This window comes from Perca fluviatilis, chromosome 5, assembly GCF_010015445.1.
Source record: "Perca fluviatilis chromosome 5, GENO_Pfluv_1.0, whole genome shotgun sequence".
Lineage (NCBI taxonomy): Eukaryota > Metazoa > Chordata > Actinopteri > Perciformes > Percidae > Perca > Perca fluviatilis.
Genome location: NC_053116.1, coordinates 10916047 through 10939704, shown reverse-complemented (window position 1 = coordinate 10939704; position 23658 = coordinate 10916047). Strand labels below are relative to the sequence as shown.

The 23658-nt window shown below is 45.2% G+C and overlaps 1 protein-coding gene across 2 annotated transcripts in view; it reads left to right on the top strand.

Annotated features, from left to right (window-relative positions):
- plxna2 (plexin A2) overlaps positions 1–23658 on the top strand; it is a 219493-nt gene that overhangs the window by 189606 nt on the left and 6229 nt on the right. Inside the window, exons 23-31 of one of the 2 annotated variants that reach the window (XM_039800088.1) lie at positions 3935–4001; positions 4220–4366; positions 7493–7652; positions 9725–9828; positions 15751–15850; positions 20549–20739; positions 21864–22033; positions 22158–22370; positions 22690–22840. In XM_039800088.1, coding sequence (XP_039656022.1) covers positions 3935–4001; positions 4220–4366; positions 7493–7652; positions 9725–9828; positions 15751–15850; positions 20549–20739; positions 21864–22033; positions 22158–22370; positions 22690–22840 — 1303 coding nt within the window. Of the gene's footprint in view, positions 1–3934; positions 4002–4219; positions 4367–7492; positions 7653–8085; positions 8318–9724; positions 9829–15750; positions 15851–20548; positions 20740–21863; positions 22034–22157; positions 22371–22689; positions 22841–23658 lie in introns of those variants that run through there. The other variant, XM_039800089.1, reaches the window with a different exon arrangement.

The following is a 23658-nucleotide window of genomic DNA, read 5'->3' as shown; positions in this document are numbered from 1 at the left end:
ACAGTCTCTCTCTCTGCCTGTCCATTATTGCTGAAGCTCTTCTAATGCTGGAGGACCCCCACCAGAACATTCTATAAACAGCCAGCCAACTTCTTTTTTTCACATTAAACTCCATTCTCTATTCTCTCAGTCTTCTTCTTAAGCTTTGCCACAGCCGCTCTCTTTACCCAGTTTCATTCTCCTTCTTTTCTTCATAATGTTCTTTTAATGGAATCACAGAACATTGCCTCTATCACCTTGAGACTTTTCAATCTTGTATTATTTTTCTCCTCAGCATTTTTGTAATGAGATTTCCGCCCATGCAGAGCAATGGAGTACAGAGTTATTAAGAGAGCGTGTATTGTGTTTGGCATTAGTTTCATTGAAAGACATTCCACAGCCTGCTAATATAGCCCCCCCCCCCAGCTGCCATTAGGAGACCAGAGATAGGGAGGATGCAAGGCCCCTCTTAAACACTATGTGGGATAATGAAATCCTGATGTTCATTAATGAAACTCAATTAATAGAAAGACGGAAGTGGAGGCAGATGAGGAGGAGGACAAGAAGGAAAGGAGAAGTAGGAGAACAAAGTGCCCCCCCCCCTCCCCCCGACATTCAAAAGGAGAGATATTAAGGGGGAGTCAGCACAGCCCCCACAAAAAAAGGCTTTATTTGACTTCCTTCTTCGGGACTTGCTGAGCTTATTAAAATGCTTAATAGGTTCCATTAACTTCTAACACACTGAAGTCTCATACAAGCAGGGGGATGCATGGTACAGTACGCATGGGGTGGGGGGGATAAGAGGTGAATTCTCGTAGAAGAAGGAGGGCAATTAGAGAGGGATTTGGGGTATTGTCCACACAAAAAAAATCCACAATATATTTAGGTTTATTCAGCGTGGAAATACAGCCTCGGGCACTCGCGGTGCCTCCTTATTATGTTTTCGAATGAAGTTTTTTGTTGTTTGCACAGCATTGCGAGGTTTAGCTTGTGAATACTGCATGTGTATTCCTTTCTTTGTGCACGTACACCCTCACCTGTGTGTGTGCATGTCAGAATGACAAAGAAGCATAGACCTTGTGTGTGCGCCACCAAAGAGGATGCAGCCAGTCACACATGCACAACAAGAGCGTGCACTTCTTCAGCAATGTTTACTCTGTCATCCCGTCGCTGAAACTGGCTGAACTAATCTACATCTACCCCCCCCCCCCCACCCCTGCTGGCACATCACACTTCAAATAGGCTGTCACACAGCTCTTCATCCTCTCAACGAGCTGCCAATAGACTGGCCAGCAGTCTCGCTCTCAGAGGAATCGCCTAGGCGTGGGAGACAACATCACAGCTCGGCCGCACGTCGTTCTAAACAAAGCGCAACCTCTGCTCCCACTGTCCTGCTACTGTAGGAGAGGTTTTTATTATTTCCAGGTGAAAGAGCGAGAGAGAGAACAAGTCTCACTCATCTTTTGAGACTGAAAGAATCACTTTTTCTTGTCTCAGTGTCTAAATGTTGTAACCTCCGCTGGCTCAGACAATCCTCCCGGGACTTGTGCTTTCCCAGACCGTTGCTTATAGCCCTCAAACACGACTTTACGCAATTATCTCCATAATAGTCATAATTTCCCTTTAGGTCCATTCAGAGTCTGAATAGGTATAATCATCTCTAGCACTATTTAGCTCTGAGGAGACGAAAGCTTGCCTTAAATACCTGGCTGCTTCGATTCCTGCTAATCCCCAGGTCAGCACATTTCGTTGTAAGGTCCCTCTATCTTATACAGCGGAGTAATCAGTCATTTCCTGCTACATTAACAGGGTCCGTTTTTTTGTTTTTTTATAATAGGTTGCCTGTACAATCTGCAGCCAGATGACAATCACATGCTACAACACTTGCAAACAGCAGTGCAGTCACATATGGGACACTTTATCATGGCATCAACATGTGATTAGTGTGTGGAGCAGCTATGTAAGCGCACCAAAAGCTGGCTGGTAGGGCCGCAACTAACGATGACTTCCATTGTCCATTCATCTGTCGATTATTTCCTCGATTAATCATTACGTAGTAAAGTTGTTTGGTCAATAAAATGTAAAAATAAAATAAAAAGGTGAAAAATGTCGATCAGTGTTTACCGAAGTCCCGAGATGACGTCCTCAAATGTCTCGTTTTGTCCACAACTCAAAGATATTCACTTCACTGTCACAGAGAAGTGAAGAAACTAGAAACAATTCCCAATTCACTTAAGAAGCTCGAATCAGAGAATATTGAATTTTTTTTCTTAAAGGTACACTTTTATTAGCTAAAATCAATGTCTTCATTCATAAATGTGTCCTCATTGGTGTAAAATGACCTCTGCCAATGATCTGACTTATCCTCGTAAGCGAAGAATTTCTTATCTGTATTGACATTGGACGGGCAAGTCCAAGGAGGCTTCCATGTCGTTCCGCCATTTTGAAAAACTGTAATCGCTGAGAGGGACATAGTGCACTAGCCTACCTGTCTAGCTAATCCACAACGCGTTTTGGTTCAGAGCCAGCGTCACGTGACTGAAACCAGCTGAAAATGAGGAGGAGATCAGTGAGAGGCGCTTGTCACCGCCCCGGCAAATTTGAAAGCCTGCAACTGCATTTTAGTTCATAATGGAGGATCTGACTTATGCCGAGCCACAGGAGAAGGATTCCTGGTCTCCAAAAAAGCGAAAATTGGAAGACCTGTTGTTATAGCTTCTTGGTACATTACGGCTACCGTAGTTGCAACACGCATTTGAAAAAGCGAGGCGCTAGAGAACACTTCGTTTGAATGCAAAATATAATATCACCGCTAGCTGGGAGAAATTCCTACACAGTGTACCTTTTAAGAAATGACTCAAACCGATTGATCGGTTATCAAAATAGTTGGCGATTAATAGCAGACAACTAATCGATTAATCTTCGCAGCTCTACTGGCTGGTAAAATCCATTTCCAATCCAAAGTAGTTTGGTTATTGGTGTTCTTTTTTTATTTTTATTTGTGCCTGCATGCGGGCTTGTGCAGTAGTCAAACGAAGGCAAAAGCGCAGGGCAGAAGCGTTTTTTTTATTATTTTTTTGTAAGATGAGGTGGAAGCTTGTTGTTGCTCTTCACCTCAGGTGCTTGTCCACATGAGGTGCACAGATGAACTCTTTCATCTGTGCTTCATGCTCATTAACCATGCCCACCTGGCTGTTTGGTATTCTGTCTCTTTTTTTAAAATTCCAATCTCTGTTTTTCTTATGTTCCGTGATAGTGCTAATAAGGCAGGGAGGGGGGCGGAGGGGGTTTGTCTGGCATTCAGAGAAAGAAATGAGCGGGAATCATGAAAGAGGTACGCACGGTCCTCTCATGTGCTTTGCGGAAGCAACAGTCGAGAGGTCAATGCACACTTGTGTGTTTTCATGCCCAATCGAGCCCAGCAGCAAGCTGCACCTCCATGCGTGATTGACTGGGAAGGAAGAGGAGGCGGGGTGGGGGAGAGAGGGACATGAGAGGAGATGGTTTTGGCTGTGATCAGGCGTTACCTGGCTGTGACAGCACTCGTCTCTCTCAACAGCTGAGGCTTGTCACAGCTGCTGATGTCCCGCTGTGTTCAACCACACGTGAATCCGCACACTTACGCACGCGCGCACATTCGCTCGCACTCACATCCACGCAGACTCAATCACACACACTCTTTTGAACGTGTGCACGCACACAAACCATGCACACACAGATGCCCTCTCTCCGCTCAGCTCGGCTCGGCTCACTCACTGTGACCGCAGTGTTGCAGACAGTTACAAGCAAAACCAAACAGGCAGGAGGCACCCACCCAGGATGCAAAGATAATGTCCCTAAAGTCTTGCACATAACCTCATGAATTATGCAACTCTTGTGTTATCCAAAGATTTTGGAATATCAAGAGAAAGCATGGAGTTAAATTTAGTTTTTTTTTTTTCTGATTTCTTTTCAGAACGGAGTCGGTTGCAGAGAAGATGCTTACAAACTGGTTCGCCTTCCTCCTCCACAAATTCCTCAAGGTTAGTACACTAAGCAACACGCGTGGTGTGTGTTTGCATCTGATTACGCATTAAACCTGTCTTGTGTATCTCATTACATTTTCTAAATTAAACGTGTGATTGCACGTTGTCAGATATTTACAGTATGTGGACTGGTAGGTGTTTTCAGTCTGATGAATTTTTGTGTTTATGCTGTGATGTTCTCTCATGTGTGAATCTGTGTGTGTGTGTGTTCACAGGAGTGTGCTGGGGAGCCTCTGTTCATGCTGTACTGCGCTATCAAGCAGCAGATGGAAAAGGGGCCCATCGATGCTATCACTGGAGAGGCCCGCTACTCCCTTAGTGAAGACAAGCTCATCCGCCAGCAGATCGAGTACAAAACCTTGGTACGTCACACTCCACGAGGCACACGAGAAGTTTGCACAGAGGCTCACAGACATACAAAAACACACCGGTACAAACCAGGGGTTAAAGTGGGATCTGGCAGGGGGACGCTTAGATCGGGGTGGGGTGGTGCTAACACAACACCAAATGCCATTCTCAAATGTAACACTTGTTAGTTTCTTACTAATTTAAAGTCTCTATGCACGACACAGCCCTTTAAAAGCTAGTTCACGGGGCGACAGGATAGCACACCGGGTTGAGCGTGCACCCCATGTGCTCAGTCCTTGACGCAGCAGCCGCGGGTTTGATGCTGCATGTCATTCCCCTTCTCTCTCCCCTTTCACATCTGCAGCTGTCCTGTATAATAAAGGCCTAAAATGGCCCAAAAAAAATCTAGTTCACCCGTTACTCTCGTTATTTCCTACTTTAAACAGAGTGGTGAAGAACAATAGGAGCATATATATATATATATATATATATACAGTATATATATACACACACACACACACACACACACACACACACACACACACACACACACACACACACTAACACATAATAAAATCTTTGACACCCTTCTCATTCAATGTGTTTCTTTATTTTCATGACTATTTACATTATTAGATTCTCACTGAAGGCATCAAAACTATGAATGAACACGTGGAATTATGTACTTAACAAAAAGTGTGAAATAAGTCATAAACATGTCTTATATTTTAGATTCCTCAAAGTAGCCACCCTTTGCTTTTTTGATAACTCTGCAAACCCTTGGTGTTCTCTCAATGAGCTTCATGAGGTAGTCACCTGAAATGGTTTTCACTTCACAGGTGTGCCTTGTCAGGGTTAATTAGTGGAAGTTTTTCCCTTATTAATAAAAAAGCAAAGGGTGGCTTCTTTGAAGAATCTAAAATATAAGACATGTTTTCAGTTATTTCACACTTTTTTGTGTTCATTCATAGTTTTGATGCCTTCAGTGAGAATCTACAATGTAAATATCAAATAAAAAGGAAACACATTGAATGAGAAGGTGTGTCCAAACTTTTGGCCTGTACTGTGTGTGTGTGTGTGTGTGTGTGTGTGTATATATATATATATATATATATATATATATATATATATATATATATATATATATATATATATATATATATATATATATATATGTGTACACACACGTCTGTGTGGGCGGAGCCCCGAGGAGATGCTACTTTCAAATCTTGCTAGCTTTTCTACATTACCAACCCTGCCTTTAAGGATAAGGCTGGCGATATTTTAAATGTCTGGTATTGTCAACAAAAGCTATAAAAAGACCAAAACCAACAAAGCATTAGTGTTTCTCTCAGTATTGTCTTGTCTGTGGCCCCAAACCCATTCGTTCTCACCTAAGGCGCACATCTTTAAAGGGATACGCCACCGTTTGTTGAAATAGGGCTTATCACGGTCTCCCCTAGCTGTAGATAGGTGGGCCAACACATTTTTTGTGCATGCATTGTTTTAGTCCGGTGCAACACCGGCAGCGCCGCCAGTTAGCTTAGCGTAGTAAATGGAATCCTATGTTGCCGGTTAGCATGTTGTGAGTAAAAGTGAGCCAACAAAAGACAGGCAGGGTAGACCGTGATAAGCCCTATTTCAACAAACGGTGGCGTATTCCTTTAAGTAACAAATTCATGACTGGTGTGTTACTTGCATACCAAATTAATCAGAGCACACAAGGCACAATTGCCTCCTAAGTCACCATATGACATGACAAGAATTTTTACAAGTGTATTTTTTAAACGCAGTATACTCATCGGGGCTATATTCACTTTCAACTCACTTCACTGAGAACAGTGAGGGCAAAACGGCAACACCACTCTTTTTATCTTTTTAATATTCTCTGTCTAGCTCAGCTAAAAACACCGGCTCAGCAGCACGGTAGTACCGTGTCGTTCGCTACCGAGCCTGTTTGTAACCGGTAAACTACAGACAACATGATCGTCGCCCTGTTTGATCTTCTGACTTTACCCATTTAGATACACATAGATGTGAACTAACCACAGACACTTGCCTCATTCATGGACGCACGGCGGTGCACTGCTGAAGATGAATAGGGAAAACGCTGGAATGGATATTTGGCGTTATTTTAAACAAACGGAAAACGCTGATGTATGAAACTGCCGATTAAATTAATCGAAGGTGGCTTAACGCCGTTCCAGATCCTTCCGGCCCACTTTAAAGCAACACCAAAGCACTTTTCCTCTTCGGTCCCCCTACAGGTTGGAAGCGGAATTGTCCATTACCGCTGTCATTCAAACTACAGATCCGCTACCCGATCTGGCAAACCTGCATAGTGTGGTTATAGCCGATAGAGGGCCGCAAAGCGAATGCGGAAGTGCCGTTCACCCTGTTACGAGTTGATGAACCACTGACACGATTTTGGAGACATTATTTAAAGGCACAAAAGAATCTTTGGTGTTGTTTTAACCCCTGGGTAGAACCATAACACATGCTGTACAATATAAGCAGCTCTTGTGAGATACACACACAGATACAAAAGCCCACACTCATTTGTTTTGCCATAATAACATACATACAGTTTATATATTAACTCTACTTTTTTTTAACCACAAACTGTTTTTAAGATAACATAGCTGTGTTGGCTTTCTTCCTCCCTGTATGGGAAGAAAATTAACTAATGATCCCACAGGCTTCAGTGTTGGTCCAACATCAGGGTAGGTGGCTGTGGAGATTGCAACACATCAAACAGCCCCCTCTACACACACATGCACACACAGAAAAAAAACACACTCATGCAGCCAGCATGTGACATGACAATGCTCTGATTGCTCCGACTGGGAATTTGGCTCATTACGTGCTAATACCCCGGCAGAGCTGGAAATTGGTGTCCCACCGAAGGTGTGAAATTAAATTTTGGGATGCCAGTGAGAGCGGAAATGGTTTCTCGAAGCTCCTGCCATGCTCCAAGGAGACGCTAATGAGGGCGAAGCCTCAAGCTGGACCCAAGTCCAAGCAGTAACAGGACACCTCTAGCCTCTTCCTCTGCTTCCTCATTTCCTTCTGTGATTTTTTTCTTTTTCTTCTGTCTTCTCTCTCTCCTATTCTCCCCCCCCCCCATCTGTACAATCCAGATCCTAAACTGTGTGAACCCAGACAATGAGAACAGTCCAGAGATTCCAGTAAAGGTGCTCAACTGTGACACCATCACCCAAGTGAAGGAGAAGATACTGGACGCTGTTTACAAGAACATGCCCTATTCTCAGCGGCCACGTGCTGTCGACATGGACCTCGGTACGTCACAAACACGCACATACCCACCCCCACACACACACACACACATAATCCAGACGCTCACAGATGCAGTTGGCAGGTGTAAAGTCCTTCACACCCACAGATTAATGTATCAGTGAGATAAAAGCTAGCCATGTGTACAGATTATCAGTGCATTAGTGCGATAAAAGCTGTGTTCCAGCAGCCCAGCCAGCCAGACAGCCAGCCAGCCTCAGTGTGCTGCTGCCAGGCCCCTTCTATCAAACTGACTGACAGTGTGTGCTGCATCCCTCCATCTGGCTGCTTTCGCTACATGGTAGTGACAACAAGACACAGTAGATGGAGATAGAGAAGTGTGCATGTCTTTATGCTGGTGTGTGTGTGTGTGTGTGTGTGTGTGTGTGTGTGTGTGTGTTTTTTTTGGGTCTGTGACGTGGCTGTCTGGCTGACCCAGGTAAGAGCTGACATGCGTGCTCGCCAGCCTCACGCTGGGCTCCACTCCCACTCGGTCTGCCACTTCCATCCTCGCCTGTCCGTACCTTGCCTCCCATTTTCCCCTGTTCCTCTCATTTTCTCTCACTTCACATGGGCGGAGAAACCAACAGCCAAATCATAACGGAAGTTATCTCGGGACCATTTACAGATAGAGTAGGATTACAGTCTCTAAATTTACAAAGACCCAACCGTCCCCCCCCCCCACCAAGAGCAAGCATTTGTTGCGACACTTCCTTTTAACAGGCAGAAACCTCAGGCAGACCGTTGCTCTTGGTGGGTGGCCATCTGTCTCGACAGGTTGGGAGAGAGAGAGAGAGAGAGAGAGGAAGAGAGAGAGACAGAAATATGGCCATCTATCCACTGTCCTCTCTCTCGTTCTCATCTGTCCATTTCTCACCCTGTCATTGATGCCTTGACATTAATTTTTATTGTGCATCTGTGTGAGTCTGTGTATGTCAGCAAGTGCTTTACGCGTGCCTTTTTGTCGTTCTGTTTCTGTAGAGCGTAGTTTAGACGGTTTAGGGTGGAAGTTGTGCCACGCAGGGATATCATGTGGTCACCTGGCAAGAAGCACAAAGTAATAAAACCCAGTCAACAGAGGAGAAAATCAATGATCGCTCCCAGCATGAGAGCCACAATGGCTGTCCACTTCCCCCGTCAACACCCTTATTATCATTTCATTACCCCGCTACGAGCCGTCAGCCCCTGCCCTCCACTAGCACTGCTTACAGCTTCCACCTGTTTCCCCACCGCTTCCAATTTTTCTCTTTTGAAAGGAGGTTTTCCCCACAGATCGCTTTTTCATCCTTTCTTGTCTGCTCCACTCGTCTCTTCTTTCTGACCCTGACGGCTGACTGTTGCGTATGCTAATAGCGTGCCATTTCCACGACACAAGTACCAATTAAAGCGTGCAGCCTGCCTGCACATACATCTTGGAAATGTTCGAGTGTAATGTTTTTTGGGAGGTACTTAAGATGCGTGTCAATCCAAGTCAGTGAAAGGAGTATACGCGTGCCGAGAGCCGAACAAGACCGCCGGCTGCTGATATCTACTCATTTGGGTAATGTGTGAAGAGAGCTCTTTTTGGGAGTCATGTAGTGTGACGTTCCACCGACTGGAAGGCAAATGAGGTTTGAAAGGGAAGTGTTTTAAGAGTTTGTTTTGTGTCATGAGGAAGTTGTGGGTTTATTTTAGCACACTTCACAATTGCCTTGCAAGGTAACTGGTTCCGAAAGCATTGAATATAGCACACACCACATTATTACGCTTTACCCACAAGTTCATTCAAAGCAGATGTGCGTTTTGAACACATGGTGGTTTTCAGTTGTAAATGTTTAACACATGGGACCAAACCTCTCCCCTGAAACCAAGACAAATGACGTTCTTTGTGACTCACTACGGTATACGGTACGTATAGTTGGCAAAGGCAGTTGTGTAAAAGTCACACAAAATCAGCATCCCGTGGTCACCGCCGCAGCCTAAACACTCTACCCACATTCAAATAAATAGAGGACTGGCGTTTTCGCCGCAACGGCTTATTTTGGTGTGAATGCAGCCTAATTGTGTGTGTGTGTGTGGTTGTGTGTCTGTGTCCTCAGAGTGGCGCCAGGGGCGAATGGCTCGTGTGGTGTTGCAGGATGAAGACATCACCACCAAGATAGAAAATGACTGGAAGAGACTCAACACTCTCATGCACTATCAGGTAAATATACACAAAGGCTTCAGTGCGATCTTTTCCTTAATAAACTCTCAAATGGCACTTTTCTTTTTTTTTTTATCATCAAGAAAAGGCTCGTTTCAGTTCAGTTTCTACTGTGGCTTTTATTATGGAAATTGGACCGCATACCTCGCCAAACTTTGATGTTTCCTGCTCTTGACTTTAAGGAAGCCAATTTTCAGCTCCTCATTTGCATGCCCTCGCCTGGTGTAATCCAAGTGACAGAATAGAGGACAATTACTGTACAGGTGGCAGGAGAGATGAACCCTCAACACCTCAGCCGACACTTCTCCCTCCCCCCTGGGAGAGACATAGGCAGCATCTCTCTCTCTCTCTCTCTCTCTCTCTCTCTCTCTCTCTCTCTCTCTCTCTCTCTCTCTCTGTCCCGTTGACTTCTTCGCTGGCAACAATTAGTCCTGCTGTGACTGCCTGCTTCTGTCTCTTTGCATGTATAACCTCGATTCACACCCCGCAATTCTAGGGCCCATGGGCTTACCTGTTGCACCCTGTTAACCAGAGAGTAAAGTACAGAGCTAAAGAAGAGAAAAGCTGAGAACAAGAGCAGTTCTGCATTTTTCTGAAGAATTTATAGCTGTTGAAGTTGTAAATGAAAAAAAAGGAAACCGGGAGGGAGTGAGAGGAAGCCAGGGTGAGATAATAACGAGGAATAAAAGGAATCAAAAAAAAAAGAGAGAGCGAGAGAGAGAGAGAGAGGCAAGGCAGAATGAGAAGGCAGCCTTCTCGGCAGGTCATGAATCTTTCGCAGCACATGCTCAGCCAGCTCTCATTAGTCAACCAAGGGGACCATCTGCTTAAAGACTGCGTGAGGCTCCATTCTGGGCTACCTGGTCCAGAGCAGAAGCTGGGGCTGAGATGCAGCTGGGGTTGGAGACCTGGACCGATGGAGGGGGAGGGGGAGGGGGGGGCAGGAGATGCAGCTCCATCTAGGAGCAGGAAATAGGGACAAGGTCTGGCGAGGCTCAAGCCTTCATGCTGGGGGTTCATTGTGAACTCTTGCCCGCCAGAGTAAGCAGAATAATTTAACAGATGTAGGAGTCATTAGAAGAAGGGACACATCATAGTGTCCTTCACCCAGGACTTGGCACCATGCTGCTTTTTTTCCCACTTTTGTCTTACCTCCCTTGTCACCCTCCTTTCTGTCCTCACCTTCACTGTGTGTTCACTGTCTGTCTTTACGTTTTTGTCTTGTTACCCCACTTCCCATATTTTTTTTCCATTCTCGCCCACTGACGTGCAATGAGCTTTTTTTTTTTTTGCCTACATTTGCTCTTTTCCCCCTTTCTTGGTATGAGCACCTCTTCTTCTTCGCTCTCAGCAGGGCTTTAATCCTTGATGAAGAGGTGCAATATGTTTTCTTCCACACCATAATGGGCTCCTCTGTTGTTGTTGTTTTTTGTGGCATTCCTTGCGCCACTGTCTGTCTGCCGTCGTTAGCCAACGGAGATGCTTTCCATGAGATGCTTCACTTATTCGTTCGCTCAATAGCAGATCTGTGGACTCCTATTGATCACGCAACTAAGGGTCCCTTCGCAGGACATAAGGCCCGGCACTGTGCAATTTCAGAGGAGATGCCGCCGGGGCAACGTGGGGGAAGAGAGAGGGAGAGAAAGAGCACAAAGGAATAGGGCAGTTGTTGGTAGGAGAGATGAGAGTGGGATGGGACAACAGAGACACTTGTGCATCGTTACGGTTTTGATGAGCTGGCAATGGCCCCTGTGTGTGAGCTTCTGTGTGTTTCCGTCACACACCAAGCCATTGCATTGGCAGCGGCGACAGCACATCTGGCTGCCTATCACACCGAGGGAGCACAGCTCATTATGCCCCAGAGTGAGGGAAAGGCTGGAAGAGAGGAAAAAAATGGGAAGAGGAAATATTGAAAGGGGCTGAAAAATATGCTGAAATATGCAGAGTGAGACCGAGCGTCACCTTGAGTCTTTCCTAATTCTCCCATAGCAGGGACACAGGGACCAGGCAAATAGGCATTCAAATTCATAGGGCTCACAGCCTCCTAAGAAACCCCATTGGCTATTTACCCTGCCACATGGGAAATAATGGTTTACATAACCTGGATATGGAAAAGCACACCTTCCCAGCTCCCCAGCAGTTACACCAAAATTAAAAAACATAAATGCACACATATTAAAGTGAGTTCAGAATCTTTATTAAACACTTTGGCATTCACAGTCAGGGGACTAAACTCCTATCCTCCCACTCTTCTCTATCAATGTCAGTATATATTTCTTTCTTGCATGAATAAAGATAGAAGAAGATAAAAGCACACTCAGCCATGCACACAATGCATGTGCACACCTCACATTGCACATGCTTATACTCAGACAAACACAGGAGTTGAGATAACGGATTTATGAAATTGGAGAGCCAACAGGCTGATTGCTGATGTGGATCTTCTTGTTGTTTAATCTTCCACCCCGACAAAGGAAAGTGTTCCCTCACACCTTCTTTCTTCTCCACCTCCCCCATCTCTGTTGTCTTGAGGCATGTTGGCGCTAACCTTGTTCCTGCTGGATAGTATCACAGCCACATCCACATGAATCAGACATTAGCATTAATAGCTCTCATAAACAGGATAGTGTTATGGAGTGAAGTTGTCAGACCGCTTAGGTTATTTATGAGGATTCAAATTGCAGAACAGGCCCACACCGTATTCACCAGGGCGCTGTGTGGGTAATTACATTGATGATGTTTGACAAAGTGTTGATTTATGACAGGTGGGCTGTGGCTTTTCCAGCATATTAATGTGTTTGCCACAACCATTTGTGGGGACACATGGGCAGTGTGCGTTTTGTCTAGGAATATCATTCCTATTGTGCAAATAAGTGACAGTAAACGGAAGACTGCTCCCTCTTTCACTTTGGCTGAGACTGCGTCAAAATAAAAAGTCAGTTTGGAAACTTCCATCCCTTGCTGCTGCCCGGTAACCTCTGTCTGTCCTCGTCTCTGCGGTGAAGGAACTGGGAGAGCAGACACTGATGGCCACACCAGGAGAGCCTGCCAGATAGATCCTGTTACCCACCCTGCAGAATTCACTTGGGGGAATGTTGGGCTATTTTCAACTGCCCCAGACAAAATAGATACTACTCCATTGCTATCTGTTCATGAATCCAATGCTGTCTGTCTCGGCTCGCTGGTTCCCATTGTAAATCTGAATAAAAAATGTCGGACAAGTGGGAATATGAAGGTTTTTAGGAGGAAGAATATTGAGTAAATAGTTTAACAAATAGTATATTCCATAGAGCTCAACAGTGTGGAGTACAAATCCGAATTCAAATCAATTTCTAAACCATCCAAGGTAGACTGACCACGAGCTACGAGGTTGTAAAAGTCCATATGAAATCAACCTTGTTTTGAGAAAAACACGCTTTATTCGAGAAATACTACACTACCCACAACAATCCTAAGCTCAACAGCAACGTCGCTGATTGGTGGAACTCGCTGTTACCATGGAAATGTTTACCGCACCCGCAAACCCGCAAAAGGGTAGAGCGAGCTGCTACCACTAAAGTCTATGATCATTTCTGTACACGGTCTGTGAACAGTCTTGTACCGTTGCCTTTTTTCAAAATGTTCTTTTGTGCCGAATCAAATGTTTTATGGTCACAATTCGTCTCGGTGCTAAGCATTTAAAGAAACGTCAATGGAGATACTGAACGGGGAAAATGACTTCCGGAACCATAGCTGTTGAGCTCTATAGAAAAGAAGAGGCATATTCGATTAATCCTGCACTACTGCTTCACCCTAAAGCCACATCTCCAATGTGGCATGTGGCAACCACTGTATTATTTGTAAAAACTCACACTGATTCTTCAATGAAACACATTTCATTATTTAAAACCCATCTTAAATCCCATTAGAAAGACCAGCAGATTGGCATTTAACTCTTCAGAAGATTCCCTGGGAAACCTAAGAGAGAGTTATATTCATACACAGTGGCCAATCTCACATTTTGTTACGACAGGAGGGCACATATGCACAGGTTGTGCGTTTCCAAGCTACTGGGCAGAGTCGACGAGGTACGATAAGCGTTGTGATCTTAAGGGCATGAGTCCAGGAGAGATGGGACACCAAGGGGAAACGGGCTAAGGCCAGGGCTGAGGGGTTGTGTCCGGAGGGCTGAGAAAAAGAAAGATAGAGGCTGACCGCACTCTCGCTGTGGTCTGCTCTGCACTGTCTAATGGAAGGTCTTATCACAGGCAGGGCCCACAGCCCTTATCACACCTGGCCACTATCAGCCCCACACTGGATTATCCCTGAAGGGCGAATCTGTACGCCTTCAATCATTTACTCTATCACAAGGACCCATCTCTGCTGTAGCCTCTCTGTCAGCCATAAAAAGCAGAGAGAAAGAGAGAGGGATGGAGGGAGGGAGGGAGGGAGGCGTAAAGGGAAAGGGGGGAGACAGAGAAGCTATTTCATGCTCCCCAGAGAAAATGTATCACGGGAATAGCAATGGAAACTTCACGGAAGTGTATTAGTGTATTAGAGTTGGTCCGTGCATCGTCAGCTGTTGGACGGAGAGGCCGTCGAAATTAGGTTTAGGAAAGCGGGGACAAATGAGCAGGTTGGAGAGATAGAAGGGTCAAAGATGCCGGGTGGGGGTAAAAAAGAGCATTTTTAATTTCCCTCCAAGAAGCCACGGAGCCAGAGCTGCGTCTTTAAGAGGATTTCATCCCCAGTTTCAAGTATCTCTCCAGCGAGGCCAGCAGAGGCCAGATGGTAACTCCAACTAATAGCACAGCCGAGATTAGTTTGGGAAGCGTGGGAGAAAGAAGTTAGGGCGAGACTTGAGGGAGGATGGAGAGGCACATGGCTCTCGAGGGCAAGGAGGAACTCTGTAAATGCCCATGCCAACATTCAGTAGCTTATTCTCAAACAAGGGATGGAGAGCAGCCCGTTCCCGCTAAATTTTCTGTTGTTCTGTAGATCCTTTTGAGGTATGTCTTTTGGAGCCTGGCATTTGCCTTTTGTTTATGTCTCCGCTGGAGGCTCCTCAGTTTGTCTTCGCTGGGTCTGAAAGAGAGAAATCCCTCCTCGGGGTGGGCTGTAAATGCCAGCCAACAAGCTGTTTTGTTGTTTTGGCTTTCAGAAAAGAACCACAAGTTTTGTTTGCCGTGTTAAGCTTTTTTTCTTAAATGGGATGTTATGGTGTACTAACAGAAGTGGCATGTTAAAAATTAATGATACAAAAAAAAAAAAAAATGTTCAAACCCATCCTCTCAAGTGTGGTTTTCATCAGTTTTTCTAAGCTTATCTGATGTGACTGGAGCACATCACACACAGGCCAGGAGCCCTTTGTAAAAAGAAAACGCTGAGAGGAAAAAAGGATGAACCTCAGTGTCTGTCTCTCATTCGAGACACGCCATCTTTTACACAGCTTCTTCTCTCCGTCTTTCACTTTGACTCTGGGCTGTTCTAATGCTATTATTAAACCTGCGTACCCCATTTTCCTTTTAGGGTGCGAAGTACACGAGATGAGACATTCCGCATTCTAGTCTCGGTCTCTCTTTCTGACAGTATCTCTTTCCCTTTTCCTCTCTCTCTCTTTCTCTTTCACTCCCTGTTAGCATCTCATCCCAGTTCCAAAGCTTACATCATGTCTCTAATGTTTGTGAAAGGGGATGACAATGACAGTCATGTTGAGTACAGCCACCATCCTCTGCAGGAAGAAAGCCACGGGGCTGTGGTAGAGAACAGCAGGGAACAGAGATATGACAGGAAGGGCTGGGTTGCGTGGGGGGGGGGATATGTTTTGTTTATGGGAATATTCAACATTTTTCAGGGGGAAAAGAAACTCTGTTCTAATTAAAATATGGAAATCACCATTAAGGAACCGGCAGATTCATGTAATACGTGTCTCTCTTCTCACAGGTGTCAGACCGCTGCGTTGTGGCGTTGGTGCCCAAACAGACCTCATCATACAACATCCCCTCCTCAGCCAGCATAACTCGCTCCTCCATCAGCAGATACGGTGAGTCCGTAGACCACATTGCTCTTCTCATTCCCCTGTCCTGACATCGGTGATGGAGTACTCGTGTCCTGGACTCGGACCTGAGTCCGACTCGAGTCGCTATTCTCTGGACTCGACATGGACTTGCGCACTGATGACTTGGACTAGGACTCAGACTTTAATGAAATAGGTAGTTGGATGAAGTTTCTGACTGCTTTAATATGTAATAGGCAGCGATGGAGTAGTCAAGCCCTGGACTGGGACTCGAGTCCGACTCAAGTCTCTGGGCTTGTGACTCGACTCAAACTCAGGTAATGGTGACTCGACTTGGACACTTCTTTGGTGACTCGGACTTGGACTCAACAGTTGGCGACTTAACTACAACATTGATATCGTTGATTGCATATATATTAGGCAATTGCGTACGTATTCGCAGGCTTATTCAACAGTTAATCAGCAGTTAATTCCATGCAAATGTTATATTGTTGCTAAAATAACAAAAAATTGCCGGTGCAACACAGATGTCTTCTTACTTGATGGTAACTAATTATTATTATATTGTTGCTCTTCCACAGACACATCAACGTGTTTTTTTATATTAGTTGTTTCAGATATGAACAAAGCCAAATCCACTCTCCCCAAAGCCGTGGTCAGCTCCGTTTGGAGCTGCTCTGCTTTCTGCTGCAGAGGGGTTTTTTTTGCAGCTTTTTTCTCTCTCCAACTGTGTGCGTGTGCTGCAGTTTGCTCTACAGTTCAGGTCCAAACTCTGTTGGATGATACAATAATGAAAAGACTAGAGAGAAACAAAAACAGATGGGAGAGGGGAGAGTTAGACATATAGCCATTGTTTGATTTAAAAGCTGCAATATTATTATAATGAAGATTCATTCTGTGTAGGACACAACGGGCTACAAGTTGCCTGCACACTTGCACCCACACTTGCATGCAAACACACAACATACTTCAGATGTGCTTGTAGTTTGTGCTGCTGCTGGGTGCCAAAATTGGTCCCATGCCAGACACGCACAGCAGTACCAGGCAACTTATTATGATTGCTAATTATTCTGTGTGAATGATACTTCACACAAACAGAAAAAGATAAGTGAGCATGGCCAATTACCAGGATTCGGCACAGAAAGTGAACACTGCCTTTAAACCGCCTAACAAAGAAAAAGCGCTATCGGCGTCCTTATCCCTCCAGCAATTACAAGTCTTATTCAGGATTGGATACCTGTGGATACTTTGTGTGTAACCTTTACCTTCAGTGTTGTAAAATCATGTGGAGTGACATTTGCAACACACCTGATGACATAACTGATATCTATGATGACCTTTAGAAGATTACAGTGCAGGGGGCCGGGTTGGATCAGTGGGTAGAGCAAGCGCACATATGTACTGAGAGGTTTATGCCTCAACGCAGAGGTCCAGGGTTTGAATCCGACCTGTGAATCCCCCTCTCTCACCTAGCTCTCCTGTCAAAAATTAAAGGTCCCATGACATGGTGCTCTTTGGATGCTTTTATATAGGCCTGTGTGGTCCCCTAATACTGTATCTGAAATCTCTTTCCCGAAATTCAGCCTTGGTGCAGAATTACAGCCACTAGAGCCAGTCCCACAATGAGCTTTCCTTAGGATGTGCCATTTCTGTGTCTGTAGCTATTGAGGAGGAGAGGGGTGGCAAGGTGGAAAGTGGGGGTGTGGCCTTGACCAACTGCCACTTCGCTCGTTTGAAAGCCATGATGTCTCTCTCTCTCATGGGTGGGCCACATTCTCTGGGCGGGCAAAGCAGAGAAAGGGGAGGTAACCTTGCTCCTTATGACCTCATAAGGAGAAGATTCCAGATCGGCCCATCTGAACTTTCATTTTCTCAAAGACAGAGCAGGATACCCAGGGCTCGGTTTACACCTATCACCATTTCTAGCCACTGGGGGACCATAGGCAGGCTGGGGGAACACATATTAATGTTAAAAAACCTCATAAACTGAAATTTTCACGGCATGGGACCTTTAAAAGGCAGTAAAGCCCAAAAAAAAAATTCTAAAAAAAAAAAAAAAAAGATTACAGTGCAGGCTCTGTCATCAATCTTTTTTAAATAAATGTTGGAGGACCAAAGTAATGTAAAGAAGTATAAATACCAGTGTAACAAAAGAAAGGAACCCTTATCTGCATTATGTTATTGTTGTTGTTGTTTTAATAGCATAGCTTAATTTGCTCTCTTCTTCTGGAGCTTTACACCTACATAGTCATTACTCTCAAACATCTTAGTCACAAGGGATATTAAAGGGATTTTAAAGCCATTATGAAATTGCAACGTGCTGCGGAGAGGCTCTGTACTCTCTCGCATTCATTCTCTTGCTTTTTACTTTGTGTGTGCGAGTGCTCAAGCACTGGAGTTGGACGTGCACGGCATAAAAAGCGGAGGCTCTGCTGGCGTGTGCCCGTCCCTCATCAATCATGGGTTGGCACAGCAGGCACAGCTGCAACTCGACACCTGCTGATGGATTCATACCAATTTCACGTTCAACACTTAGCATCTTGACTCAATTTACACTGCCGGTACCACCACCCCCACCACCCCCCCCCTCCTTGAGCTTTAAAAATCAGCCACAACACACTCCCCTACTTTCTGGCTGTATCCAGGAGCTGGGGACTGCAGCAGAAGAGGGCTCCAGGTCGCTGCTTAGTGTTATTCAGGGGCGGAGCCAGACGTTGTAAACATTTGGGGCTCTGCCCAAACTTAGGGGGGGAATGATCCCCTGGGAAGATTGGTTTCCCATTTACGGCAGCTATATGCACTATTGTTCAAGCCACTTGAGATAACAGAAAATCTGTACATCATTTGGAGAAAAAAACTTATAGATATATAGACATATAGATATAGATCACAACATGATAGCTGCCAAGGAAAAAAATCTTCCTATAGAGCGTACATTTGTATCTATTTGTTCACCAACTGCCTTTGACATTCCGAAACCAAAACACAACAAATGCTGGGGATGACTCATTTTCACTCCCAAAAAATTGTCAGATGTTACTATTTTGAAGTTAAGTATTTCCCCAGTAATAGAACTGTTGTTCCATTGATTTGCCAGTCCAGTCTGAGACTCTGAAGGGGAAATGACCCAAAGTTGAAGTTATTTTAAAACCCCTGAAAGATTCGGGGCTTTTGAGAAAACGTTTGGGGCCGGAGTGACATTTCACTTCCGGGATTGCTCTCTTCTTCTGACGGAAATTCCGTCGAATGTCTTTTCGGATGTCACGTTACCTTCCACTTTCTTTGTGTTGTAATTCTAAACTCCGGTGGATTTATGAGTTTTCTGTCGCACGACTAAAACAACCTCTGAACGTACACAAGTTCCACCAAAACAAGGTCCTTCCCGAGGCTATTTTGCAGCGGCTCCGCTCTGCGCTTAGCGCCGCCCAAGACGATTGTGATTGGTTTAAAGAAATGCCAGTAAACGAGAGCACATTTTTCTCCCTTCCGGATTGCTGTGTGTACTAGCCAGACCCTCCTCCGCAGCGCTGTGGAGGAAGGTCTGGCAAAGTGAGACTAGTAGAGTTGGGGGAAAGGCTGAGGGTGTCGGAAGATTAAAGGGAACGAGGAAATACCAGCGCAGTAAAAACCAGTGACTGGATTAAGATGGGATTTGGTACCTCAATCCACCCTATACACACTTACAAAGGCACATAAATTCAAACACCCCTCCCCCGACTCAGGCCCTGGTCCCTGGTGGCCACTGCAGAGGCACAGGTTGGTCTTATTTGAAAGGTGTAAGTGGCTGTACTGGCAGCAAAAGGCTTTGTTGTTTAGCCCGGCCTTTGATGCCAGGTCAGAGAGATCCTCATTGAGATCCTCATTGAGATCCTCAGATCCCGAATCTCTAGTGAGCCCGCTGGCAGGCGTAGACGCCGGCTAATTAGGGAAACTGAAACCAGCATCATTCAGACGGAGTTCAGAGCAAGGAGGCAGGAACACACGAGCAGAGATGAGGACGATGTATGGATGAAGGATGGTGGCTACGGCGCTTAACAAATTAGGGATCTTTTGATGCGTTGATGAGAGTGTGACAGGGACGTTTTCAACATGGCGTTGGTACAGTGTGGCAAGAGCCAATTACGAGTGCTTTTAAGAGGAGCCAGGGACAAAACTTGTCTCAGTCAGTGAGGCAGGGATTATATAAAGAGGGAAAAGGAGGAGAAAATGAATGAGTGTAGGAAGGGGGAAAAAAGAAAACGACGTTCAAAGTATTCGTGATGCAGGGAGAAGACAGAAAAAGAGAATGAATATGTAGCATTTTGTAAATACGTCTTTCCTGCACACTGTATGTAATAAGATAAATGGGTGGCAAGGGCTTGTGTGTCATTTGGGATTCTGGTTTCAAGCGGGCCACTGCTAATCAATGCGATGCCAGGGACCACAACTTCCCCTCCCTTTCATTACTTTGCTGTTCTATGAAATTATCCACCACTGCAATTTCCTTTTACGGCACGGCTTAGAGCGGGAGGGGAACACAGAAGATTTGGCTTTGTCATGAATTACAAAGAGCGATGGAAATGAGAGAGAGGCTATGTGTATAGTATACGTACTGTATGCTTGTGTGTGGGCGTGTTTAATTTACATGATGCAGCACCTAAGGGAAGCTTTTGTAATCACGGTCATTTAGGATTACTGATCATTCTTTATCTCAGTCTCTTTTATTTTGATTTTCTTTCTGGACAGACTCTTCATTCCGCTACACGGGCAGTCCCGACAGCCTCCGTTCACGTGCTCCCATGATCACCCCTGATCTAGAAAGCGGTGTGAAGGTGTGGCACCTGGTGAAGAACCACGAACACGGAGACCAGAAGGAAGGAGACCGCGGTAGCAAGATGGTCTCTGAGATTTATCTGACCAGGCTGCTAGCTACCAAGGTACATTCACATTCCCCCATATATGTGACAACATGTCACATGTTCGATAGTGTGGATCAACGGAAGTACATTTACTGGGATAATTGCCTGACATCCGGCGAGCTGACACGTTGCCGAATGTCCCTCACCTTCCGCTCTGTGTGTGTGTTGCTGTTCTCAATCTCCGTTCGCTTCGGGAAACAAACAAGCTAGCAAGCTACACGCTGAAAATGGCAAGTTTAGAGAGAATTTGGATCGTGCAACAAGGCAGGCATGCTTGGTTTTTTCGGGGAATAATCGTAAAGATTTACAGAATATGTTTGCGGCATTTACTATCTAACTGGGACGTTTTGGGACCGATTGGTGTGACTGCTGTGGACAAAATATCCACGGCGATACACTGGTAAGAGCAAACCATGTATCCAGCTAATCTAAATAGCTCACGTTACTGTATTGTGTCAACAGTTAACTTAATTTAAAGGTGCACTATGAGTTCCTGCATGGTTTCAGCGCAATTTCATTTTTTGTCTCAAATCGTAGCCATCTCTCCTTGATCCGCTAGCTGCCTGCACCCTGAATACACTGTGAAAAAGCCTCAGGAGACAACACAGGGGTCATGAACGTCCAGCAACTACTAGGGGCACAGGCTGTGCACCAAAATACAACAAGCCACGTTCCAGCCAATCACCGACAAGATGGTTGAGGGAGGGGGTTGGGGTTAGTGACAGTTAGTCAGTTAGTCATGACGGTTACGGAAACATGGGGGGAGGGGCAAGCTTGCTCTGTTTTGTTTGGTATTTACTTGGAACGTCAACAGAAGTGACATCATGCAGGAACTCATAGTGCACCTTTAATATTGTATGTGGCGTTTTCTTTTGCGGGGTGCAAATGTTCCACCGAAACAAGTTTCTTCCCGAGACAGTTTTGCAGAGCCACCGTCGCTGTGTCCGGAGCTTAGCAAGACAATTGTGATTGGTTTAAAGAAATGCAAACAACGCAGAGCGTATTTTTCTCCTATCCCTGAATGTATGTGTGGAGGAGCCTGTCCTCACTCCACAGCGCTGTGGAGATAGGCCAGGCAATGCAAGACTACATTTTTGACGACAATTTGACTGCATTTAGACGGTGTTCTCTCCTTTTCACAGGGTACCCTACAAAAATTTGTCGACGACCTATTCGAGACGTTGTTCAGTACAGTTCACCGAGGGAGCACTCTTCCCCTCGCCATCAAATACATGTTTGACTTCCTGGATGAGCAGGCAGACAAACACGGCATTCATGACACAGACGTGCGTCACACGTGGAAAAGCAACTGGTAAGGGCCTTTTTTGCAAAGGAAATATCACATGGCATAGCTGCTCTAATGTCACATGGTGAATTCAGTGTGCCAGATAACTTCTTTCTGTCTCTTACTTATTCTCTTTGACTCCATCTTTCAGCCTTCCATTGCGTTTCTGGGTGAACGTGATCAAGAACCCGCAGTTCGTGTTTGACATCCATAAGAGCAGCATCACGGATGCCTGTCTGTCCGTGGTAGCTCAGACCTTTATGGATTCTTGCTCCACTTCAGAGCACCGTCTGGGCAAAGACTCCCCATCCAATAAGCTGCTCTACGCTAAAGATATCCCCAATTACAAGAGCTGGGTAGAGAGGTACGAGCTGCTACACTCACTTAACACACAATTCTGATCCCCTCTGTCACATCCTTTTTGTATCCCCTTACAATAAAAATTGGGATCTTTTAGGAAATTGATTTATAATTCTCTTTCTTCCTGCCTACACTTCTCAACCAGATTGTGTAAAAAGCCTCTTGTGAGCAACTGTTACCAGGCATTCATTGTTCATGAAAGTGATTTATTACCGTTAAAAAAACAAACAAAAAAAAGTACTAGGTCTCAGCGGAGCTATTACATGAACTCAGTGATTCTCTGCGAGTGATGCCAAGTGCTGCCCCCTTGTCTGCGTCCTCAGGTACTACGCTGACATCAACCGGCTGCCGGCCATTAGTGACCAGGACATGAATGCCTATTTGGCAGAACAGGCCCGACTCCACTCCACAGAGTTTAACATGCTCAGCGCTCTCAATGAGATCTACTCTTACGTCAGCAAGTACAGTGAGGAGGTAAGTGATACTTTCTTACACGCATGTTCTAGCCAACAAGTCCTCCAAACCATATGACGATATGGGTTGTTTGTTACCCTAACTTCTAATACCACCCACAGGCAGCAGTGGCAGGAAATACAACCTCATATCTAAACCAGAGAACAAATTGGTCGTGGTTTTGAAAGTAAAGGTTGCGATTTTAAACACGTCTTTTAAAGGAGAAATCCGGCGCAAAAGGAACCTAGGGATTAATAACACATGATGACCGAGTCTACCGTTCTCTGGGATATGTTTTCATGCTAATCGAATGTGACCAGTTTTAGCCCAACTTGTGTTTGTTTGGCACATCCACACGTCCACATCCATGTTGTAACATGCAGTTATTAGCACTTAATCAGTGGACTTGTTATGCTGCTTGTATGCACAAAACAGTAATTAAGCGTTGTTATTAACTGGTATTGCTAACAATGGCTAACCTGGCAAGAGCTAACTCCACAATGAAAAATCCGACTTGTAAATGTGAGTCCCAGCTCCGGCTTCCGATTACCGAGGTAAATGGAACGCACTATGACTTCTTGCTTTGCTCCCGTCATTATGACTCGGTCACTAGAGGGCGCCGCCACTATAAACGTAACTATAGGTCGTAATTGCTGCTTGAACCACCTCTGGGAGCGTTTTTTTCGGGGGAGGACAGTCTCGTTCTAGCATGTGCACGCCTAACGTGAGCACCGTTCTTTTTGATGCAGAAGGTTCGTGCGATTTACGAGGTCCAGTTTTGTACAAAGAAAATCCTGAGCAGGAACAAATGGCACGGGGGTATCTAAAAGAAAAGGCCG